At 31.3% G+C, this 10,434-nt stretch overlaps 1 protein-coding gene across 1 annotated transcript in view; it reads right to left on the reverse strand.

Moving 5' to 3' along the window:
- Nucleotides 1–1,678: 1,678 nt before the first annotated feature.
- Nucleotides 1,679–10,434, reverse strand: part of LOC106691758 (venom serine protease) — a 22,053-nt gene continuing 13,297 nt past the window's right edge. Inside the window, exons 6-7 of the mRNA XM_014437633.2 lie at nucleotides 2,388–2,544; nucleotides 1,679–1,830 (exon numbers count right to left, since the gene is read on the reverse strand). Coding sequence (XP_014293119.1) covers nucleotides 1,775–1,830; nucleotides 2,388–2,544 — 213 coding nt within the window. The 3' untranslated portion in view covers nucleotides 1,679–1,774. The remainder of the gene's footprint in view (nucleotides 1,831–2,387; nucleotides 2,545–10,434) is intronic.

A 10,434-nucleotide genomic window follows, 5' to 3' on the forward strand; every position in this document is an offset into this window, starting at 1 on the left:
CAGAAGTTAGTCATCTTATGTTTTATGATATGACATATGGTTTTATTTTATTTGTTCTAATATTATTTTATATATTCTGTTAATTATTGTTGTTCTCTATTTATCTTTTCAAATTCATTATTTTATTATATTTTATGACGTTTTATAATTTTATTTTTATTTGTACTTTACTCTGAGGCTTCAATTAATATTAATATTCAATTAATATAGTCATCATTCTAAAGAGATCTATACCAGAATAAATAAACATTATTATTATTATTGTTATTATTATATTAGGTCTTGAAGTAAGAAATATAGAATGATGGGTATCTATTTTGTGTGGGTTTTATCCGTTTTATATGACTTCGAACAAATCATTCATGAAAAGATATGAGTTCTGGATTTCCAGGGCATTGAAAGGTATAGGGCGCGTCATTCTTCTTTGTACTTCTTTCTGAATCAGAAGTGCTAAATATAAAACTCCTGTACGGACCTCTCTCTAAAGAAAGATTTCATTGTTACTATAAAGAGACAGACCTTCAAGTAGCTTTCGATATGCCGGATATTATGCCGAACATTTCCTGATCAATCAATCCAAGTCTCCGATCACCAAGTAATCATAAGCTCATCATTTATGGCATAATTGGAATGGTTCATCTTACGATACGGTCTTCCTTACACCATCTGTTCTGACCATGGCACTAACTTTGTCGTAGCCTCTAATTATCTCAGAGGCATCCGTGAATTTCATTTTCAAAACGAAGAAAAAATTATGAATAGGTCAACTCCAAAAACCATCTAATAAAAGTTTATTCTAGGTATAATTTATAAGGTGGCGTCTCAACTCCCCGACTTCAAACTGCTTCCTACTAATGCTTACACACTCTGCATCAAAGAGGTGAATGGCGCACGTATGCACTAAAATTAGTGATCTAGTTATTATGATATAGCAATGAGCTATGGGAGGGCACTGGCCTGTTTCCCCAAATGTAGAGATGTTTCAAAGAAAGGGCAGCGTTATTCGCTCTGTTCTTGTCAGAACGACCTTAGTCATAGCCCTTTTTTTTTCCTCATGTATAAAAGTTTACAATTAATTTACAATTATGTTTTGTTCTTCTATTGTTTCCATTTTTTTTTTTTGTTCCAAATACACAAGTTTTTCTTAATTCTACAATTATTTAATTTATTTATTCTTTTTTTTTCAAAAGTCACACATTATTTTTCTTATTTGCTATTTCTTATATTTAGGTATTATTTATTGTTAGAAGTAATATTTATTTATTCCTCTTTCCATTTTGTGTTACATATTGTATCAATGTTTTGTATTTTCCTATACTTAATTTACTTAATATTGGATTTAAGTGGGTGATTTGTTTGAGAATCACCTCCTTAAATATAATTAAAATAAAGGGATAACAGAGGGTAAGAAGGGAAGCTATGGAACAACCATAATATTCAGTAAGCCAATAGTTTGAATTTTACTGCCAATATCAAATAAGGAAAATCAACATTTAATTAATTTTGGTTTCATTTTGTTTGTGTCATTTTCCTTCAATTTACACAAATTTTTCTTTATCTTCTTCTTTTACTCACTATTTTTTAATGTACAGATTAATTTTTTTTAAAAATAATTTAAAGCAAATTATGTTACTTATTCAATTATTTAAGTTCCATGTCATCAAATCATTCAACATCATCAAACTAACAACAAAACAACATTTATTTAAAAAAATTAATAGAGAAATTCAACATTATTAACAACAAAGCCATTATATAATTAAATGGAATAGTTCTATGAAGGTAATGTTGCATTCATCTTCTGACACGTTGTTCCGGGCTTTCCGCTTCCTGGAAATAAAATATGATTTTAAATTTTTGTTTAGAATAATTTGATAAAATGTTAATCAAGGTTTTTAAAAAAATTGGGGTAGGTAAATTCTTCATTGACACAATTTTGTCGTGTTGTACACATTGAAATCAACATTTAAAAATTACAACAGCTAAGAAACAACTTAGTTAAGACCAATGTAAACAATATGTTTCATATTGGAATAAGATAGTATGAAGATTGTAGGAAAATAATCCGGGTGGCTATCAATGTTACTATAATAGTTTTTTTTTTTACTATTTTGTACCTTCATTGACCACACCCGGACTATCTTCCTACAATGATATGCTTAACATTTGATATAATTAAATTTGTAAGTAGTGATGATATATCCCATTTATTATGTTCTTATAACACTAGAGTATAATATGAACTACGTTTTACTAACATTTGACCCGAAAAAAGACCTAGAAGTGTTATATAAACGCAAAGGAAGAAAATAAACTAAACTAATAACATTATGCGCACTACTTAAATGATAATCTAAATAAAATATCAGTTGGATATTTAAATTTACCTGATATTTTAGTTTGTATCCAGTCCAAATAGCGAGATACATCAGTGTTCACCGCTGGATTTGTTCCACACGTCTTGCTACCATATGATACCAACCCAACCAGCGTCAGCCTGTTCGTTTCAGGGTCGACCCAGACTAGCGGGCCTCCAGAATCTCCCTGTGAAATATATAGATGGTTCATGAATGAATGGGAATGCTTCTTGAATTTAATTAGGCCACAACGTATTGTTTCTTTGTTTAGTTTAGTTTAAAGACGTAAAACCTTTTTGATCATCAACCCCCCTAATCATAAAGCTACACAGACACAAGCACATGCACACACACGTTCACGTGATGACATTCTTTAGATATATATTTAATCATCAAAATGGAGTGATATTACTGGCAAGTTTGAGGTTGAAGATTTCTAATTAGGTGAGAATGTATGTGACCTTTATGGCCTATTCTCAAGCGGGCTAGAGCTACTTCCTCCCTTCAGCTGATGTGGTAGGATCTAGACCATGGCTTTCCTGCTGTTTTAATTTAATTTCCTTTTACTTATTTGGAGGGTATTCGTCTCACATAGCTTGTCATCTTTCCGATATTTCTTTTTCAAGAGGTCTACTGAATTCTGATGGGTCAAGAACGGCGGTGCCTAGGCCAGGGAAGGTGAGCGAGTGCCTCTCTGGCAGCTGTGACTGTGAGCTCGTTGCCAATAATACTAATGTGGCTTGGAACCTGTAGGAAATATATTGCCTATTTATAAAGTTTTAAGAGGAAAGATTGGATTATTATAATGAGTGAGTGTTCCTCAAATTTTCTCAAATTTTTTAGCGAGCTCAATGAATCTGAAATTATTACAATTGTCTATTGAGTTATTGAAGGAAAAAATCGGAGTGCTATCGGGTATGTTAATAGTGTGCATAATTTAAATTAATGGATTAATTAATTATGAAGGACGAGGTTGTTGAGCTTTCTGATTTGGAACTTCCAGTGTTTATAAAAAAATGTTTGATTGAATATTTTCGAAAAGAAGCGACTGTCATTTACACTCAATATATGTATTATTTTTGTGAATATAGTAAAAATGTAGTATTATATTAAGTAGAGGGTCAAAGTTGGATCTGAGTTTCAGATTTCAGTAATGGAATTCCTTTAAGTGCTGCGATCGTCAAAGTTATCCTTTCTTCCAAGGGTTAAATTTGGTTTCTGAGGAAAAGCTATATAGAATTTAGATCGGAAAATAGATATGTCAGTGGGATGATTTTTCTGCTGAAATAATTGGAAGACATAATTTATAGCCAGTTTTGGTCTTGATGGGGAAAGTAGACTTGTTTTGCAGAAAATGCTGAGAATCGGGCTGGTTCTAAATGCTCCAGTTGCTATCGGGATTAAAGTATAATGTACTGAATCGAGCAAGTTTATTTTTAGTTAAACTTTTTTAAATTGGGACATTTGCAATTTTTGTCCATTTATATTTTGATTTTTTTAAACTGCATAATTAATCTTTAGTATTCCAATTCCAATGAGTCCAGTCAGTCTGTTGACAGTATCGGGTTATTTAGGTTACAAACGTTGGGGTCCATTTATCAAAGCAATTTCGGTCTCTGCCATAGAATGTAGCCATAATCCCTTTCAAAAAAACTGACTTTTCACAGAAACATTAACATCTTCCAGGAACTGATACTGCCCATCCCAATAATTATTTTTGCCTTGGCCAAGAAATAAGCAGAATTGATTCTGACTAGGAATTGCAATACCTGTATACCGGGATACCGAATACTACTACTAATACTAGTACTATTTGTAGAAGTTTGTAACACCGGTAATCCACAAGTTTTAATACAGTTTCTTTCGGTATTTAATAGAAATTTTTTATATTGTCTCCACTTTAGGGATCACCAACATAGCAAAATAGCGTTTTTATTTTTATGTCTCCCTAATGGGCGAAATTAATTAAACTGTGAATACAAAGTTGTATCGTATAATCTAGAGAACTGATACAATATGTGAATCACACAAGGAGGTGGGCCAAAACTGTTTTATTACAGCTCAGAGCTATACTTCAGTTTACTCTTAATGACGGAACGATTTTTGAAACTGAAAAATCGCACAGAAGAAAGGCATACCGAAATAGAAAATGTCTTATGGTACTTAGATAATTATAATTTTGGTAAGGCACGATGCTACAAACTCCAAGAACCCGGTTTCGAATCCGGCTGGGTAGAAAATAGTTTTCTGTTAAACTGTAGCCGTGAGTCATCCCGGTGGATTCTGGAGCCCTCCTAGGGCCCACCTAGCCTCATAAATTGGGTACCCTAAATTGGATAAAAATCTGGCGGCGAGCGGGTTTCTGACCAAATGAATTTCTTGCACAACTGTTGATCTAGTAACAGTACTTCCTGAAGAAGTACTGCACCCTTAACGCTTCTTGGGTTGTAGTGGACAGATTTTGATTTTTGTTTTATTGATTTTAAAAATGAAAATGAAAAAAAAAAGAAAAGAGGCTTACCAATTCAAATTTGATCGAGATTATAGAAAATTTTCTTAATTTTATTTACCCACAAATGGTAGCAGAATGGGGGTAAGCATTCTGAAGAATTTGGTACAGTTAACGAAGATGAAGATGACGCTAATGTCGATAGTGAAATGGAATTGTCTTTTGGACAAAAATTAGAATTAGCGATAGCTACAAAAAATTCAAAACACAATACAGAAATCACGTTATATCTAAAACCATCCGACGAGAAATCGATTTATTTGATGATGAGGAATTTAGAGGTATATACCTGGAAAAAGTATATCGCGGATTGCAAACAGTACCACTAACTAGCGTAGATGCTGATGAAGTTTTCGATAACTGGTAATTTTTATACAAAATTACGTTCCAGGTTTAATGACAGTGCAATTGATGCATAATGTTTTTGAAGGTCACATTTCAAAAATTTGTAATAGTAGCATAGACTGATTAGTGATTTAAATGCATAAGATGTTCCTTGTTATTTTAATTTTTATTATCCTTTACAGTATGATTTATAAGTTACAAATATTTTTTTTTTTGTGATATTCACTCTTTCTAATAAAACTGGCAAATAAACACCTGTATTTTTTCTTTTTCTAAAGTCGCTACTACCGGTATTAAGACCAGATTGCGGTATTATGATCTAAAAAATACCGAATACCGGTATTGTAATTTTCGGCCGATATTGCAATTCCTAATTCTGACACTGCCTAAATTGATAAAGTATTTCCTTATTGAAGAGTAATTTGCAATTTACTTTTATTTTTTGTACATATTTTCATCTTTAACTTTCATCAATAATAGCGTTATATGGCATGCAATATCATCCATTATGATTTTCATAGTATCTTGATAACACCAAAATTATGTGTTAGGAGTATTAATATTTATTTTGGAGATATTAGCTAATAATTAAGCTTGATAGTTTTTGGTTGTCAATGAACTAATAATTGTCATGTAAAAAAACACCCTGAGGGGTTTGTAAAGTTTTAATTGTGGCTCTTTAGCTAAACATTAATATACCTAATGGGGCTTTAGCTTTAGTACAGTGTAAAAACATAAGATCACTCAAGTTGAAAATGGAACTCATTACTTTCAACAAACAAAAGAGCATACTAAGACTTTGGGCTTCAGGAATCAACCGCGTTTCTTCACTCAGGATTCTGAGAAATCATTAATTTTGTTTTCATCATCTTATTGAATTAAGGCAAGAGATAAGAGCTCTTATGAAGGAATTCTTTCGGAAGTAATAATATTTAGTCGCGACATGTTGATGCTCAGTGCCTATTTATTTGATTATAAAAAACATCATGAACACGGATAACTGTAAAAATGGGGTTTATATTTATGAACAATGTTAATAATTAGAATGATTTATGTTGAATTCTAAATTATACAATCACGTCTGGAAACATTCCGAGTAAGTGTGTTGTATATATTCTAATGGATAATATGTGGACACAGTTTTACACAACATTATCTTTCTTTTAATGCCTCGGTTTCATTGACACACCCGATACAAGATCCCGCTGAAAAAAAAAATCAACTATTTCACCCCGAATTTTAGATTACGATAATGAAAACTACGCAACTATTCAAGATTGATGAGTCTGCCAACTATAATTGGCATAATCATTATTCCGGATTTTTTTTCCCTTACTATGGTTGGCAGACACATTACTTTTGACTAGTAACTATACATAGTTTTCATTACAGTAATCAAAAATTAGGATAAAATAGCTGACTTAAATCTCTTCTTAAGCTCTTGCACTATAATGTAGATCCCAAATGAATCATTTTGGATTTAAATCTAGACTAACCAAGAACTCAATTCGAATCCACATACACAAAATCCACTATACCTGGTCTATTTGACATAATATTATCATGTATCAGCTAGTGTTTCTCACCAATATAGGGTATAAAAGCACTGCATCTTTTCTTCATGTATTAGAAGTATCTGTGCAAGCAATCTGTGAGAATGCCCTCGTCGAATAATCAGTTCGGTGCATCTCGTTCAAGAAAATACAAACCAAGAAACCGTTTCATGAGCCGCCATGGAATTTCATCTGAGAAATTTGGTGTCCCATTTCTTAAGAGAAATATTTCAAATCTAATTCACTTCGTCTCATGCGAACAGGCCATCATGTGAGATATAGTTAGAAGAGATTCACGAACCAATTATATGTACCTCTATAATAGGGGAAGGGTTACTGATTGACAGATTACAGATTAGACCAATGTATTCAAACCACATAGTAGAGGATATATAAAGAAATAAACTAATATTATAGATGATTTTTGGAAAAAAATATCAAGATAGAGCCGAAAAAAACTTTCTGATCGCTTAGTGTTTCCTAGAGTTAAAAAAACAACTAATACTCGACATAAAATTATTGTTGTGTCAAAAGGAAGTTAATAATCTATCAAATGGGACATATCGGACTATACAAGGTTTATTGAGGTATATAATATTTCAATAATTGTTTATATATATTCGAAGATTTTAAATATAATTGTTTAAATATATTTATTTCGTTGATTTAAATATATACTTTATCAGTGTCATCAGAATGAGAGAAGACTCATCTCCTCTACAAGAGCAAAACATTTGAATTTGGTCAAAGTATATATGAATAATAAAAAAGGTTTATTTATTTAGGAAAATTTGCAAACAAATCAATATTCTCAGACAAGTGAAAATAATTTCAGTTGTTTGTTTTTGTATACTTTTGCTATAAAATGAATAAATAAGGCGTTATAATTAATGTTTCATTGAAAACCAATTGCTATAAATTGAAAAAAATATTAAATAAAAAAGTCTTTTTCAGGGTTATTGTACACCAATCGATTCGTCTCTTTTGAAGAATAAAAATAAAGTATTACTGGCTCAGCTAAGCTATATTTTATTTGCAAAAATATATAAAAAAATAAAAACATAATGTGGCTCGTGGTTAAGTAAGTCAACAAATTTGTTATTTAGAAAAAATCAAACCATATTCGTTTTAGTGTCGTCTCAAACTATTTAGCAGTTTTACAAGAAAACTGAAAATTGGAAAATGTTATTTTCGATTTATTCGTTGTTTTTTTTTCATCCAGTGGCTATTGTTCATATTGTCGTTAATAACTTTACTTCGTTTTATCTAATCCTCTCGTTAAGAGAACTGTTGGAAAACCGAATGTCTGCTCTTTTAATCAACATTAACAAAAGTTAGATTTAATGCCCTTGTAAGTGCGAAATATGGGTTTCAGATAAAGAAAAAAAAATTAAACGTTTTATTTATTTATTTTTTATATATCCAGTCCTAATTTGTTAAATTATACCTGGTTGGCGCCCTTTGGTGCGTTTTATAGAACCCCGAACTACTGCAGAGTTTGCTGTAGATTAAGTAGTGTTGAAGTTAAGTATTTTTTTGATATCGAGGTCAACATTTTGGGTAAAGATTTTTTTTTTTTCCAATTTTTACAAAAATTCGTATTTAAGGATTTCTTGAGGTGCCAAAGATGAATATCAGTCCTAAAAATCGTTTACCACACTTTGATAGGTCAGGAGGTCTGAATTTTTTCAATATATTCAAGCACAATGAGGGTTGTTATTCAAAAACTATATATATTTTAGGTAGTATGTACATGACAATATCATAGATAATCAAATTGTTTTAAAGAATAAAAAGAATCACTTAAATCGGACAAGTATTAACGATGGACGGTGGTATTTTTTCACACTTTGAAATATTTGTTGGTCTGATCAACAGTACAAATTTAATTTTCGTTTCTTATCGCATAAATTGGTTTAATTTATGTTACCAAATCATAATAATGAAGTGCACATAAATGTTTAATTTTAACTAAATACAATAATTATAACTAACTATCAAGACTGTTCATTAAATCCATGCACATCCTTAAATATGTTGGGAAGCATTGCCTGGTCAGGAAGTCCTACATAAAAATAAGAGCACCTCAAAATTCAGGGGATGCAGTTCAAATTCGATTGGAATCACTTCTACAAACGTGTAGAAAATAAAATTTTGAGTTAAATAATCTTGTTCTTATTTTTATGTTTAGCCTGGTTTTGAAACCGAAATAAAAAAAAAAAATGTTGAGTAGTGATTTTTTATTTTTGACCATGTAATATTTTTAATGACAGGCAATAAAAAACAAAAACAAATTATTATTATTGCAGAGGGGTTTTACGCATCTCCTCATTTTTAAAATATAATATATCTAAGAATCCAATGTATTGAGTTATGCAGTGGACCATATTACCGAATTCCTTCCATACCAAGTCCATCCGGAGTTCTTATTAAATCATGTAGCTCTAGGAGAAAAAGTTAATATTTATTTTATTTTAAATTTTCTGTGTAATTCAACTCTATGGCATTACTTTATAGCCATCTATAGCGTAATGAATAATAACAAAAGATTACTTTCGAACATAGTTCGATGTGATTAATTGTGTAAACCTTATTCCTCTAAGTATATGGTCTATTTTACAAGCAGAAGACAAAGTAGTAAAACGTTTGAAGAATGTTTCATGTAACGGTACTAATTTCCCAGAGGGTTTGTTTTAGACTAGATTCTGACCCTTGTTTTGGTTTAGATTAAAGATGTACTAAAATAGATTTTTCTTTTAGGAGTTGAAAGCTGAAGAGCAAGAAACGTCATTAGTAAATTATTTTCCCTTCAGCATTCTGCTATACCTACTTTGGAGTATTGTGTCTTTTTAGGTGATGTTCTTTCTAGATCAAGTAATGCTTAACCAATTTCATTTCTCTAATGACTTCGACAAACTATAATAAAATTCATTTATTTATTACAAACATAAGTATGTATGAGAATATGAAGATAGCATTTACGAACGATCAAATCTTCGTGGTGTGTGTGTTTCAGCTCAATTTTTATGAATATTATTTTTCATTATAGCTAATAACTTGGAATAAACTGTATTTATACCATTAATTGTATTTAAACAACAAAGAATCTGTTTAGCCTTATGTTCTTTTTCGCTTCTTCACATGTGTTGGCGAAAGTAGTAGACATAATCGTATGAAATTCAATCCCTCAGATTAGGGCCAAATTAGACAAGTTCTTTTCGAAATAAAGGTGTTCCGAGGGAATAAAGTTTACGTATGGATTAATAAATGACAGAATCTGATGAAATCAATTTGGGACCGACTGGGTATAACCCTTTATACCCTTTATGGATTATCCCCGAACACAGAATTTACTGCAAACCGACGGACAGCAACTTTGATGTCTACAGCCTACAATAGGAGTGAAAACCTTTGCTTCCGAGTACTTAAATATTTTTTATTTGCTGCAAGAGTACAAAGGTTCATTACCTTCGGTAGTAAGGAAGTAAACTATAGCTAAAACCACTCACAGGAGTACAAAGCTTCATTACCTTCGGTAGTGAGGAAGTAATCGAAATATTTGCTATAACCACTCACACGAGTACAAAGGTTCATTACCTTCGGTAGTGAGGAAGTAAACGAAATATTTGCTATAACCACTCACAGGAGTACAAAGCTTCATTACCTTCGG

Source organism: Halyomorpha halys, unplaced genomic scaffold (genome assembly GCF_000696795.3).
Source record: "Halyomorpha halys isolate HHAL.00 unplaced genomic scaffold, Hhal_1.1 Scaffold2920.1, whole genome shotgun sequence".
In the NCBI taxonomy this organism is placed as follows: domain Eukaryota; kingdom Metazoa; phylum Arthropoda; class Insecta; order Hemiptera; family Pentatomidae; genus Halyomorpha; species Halyomorpha halys.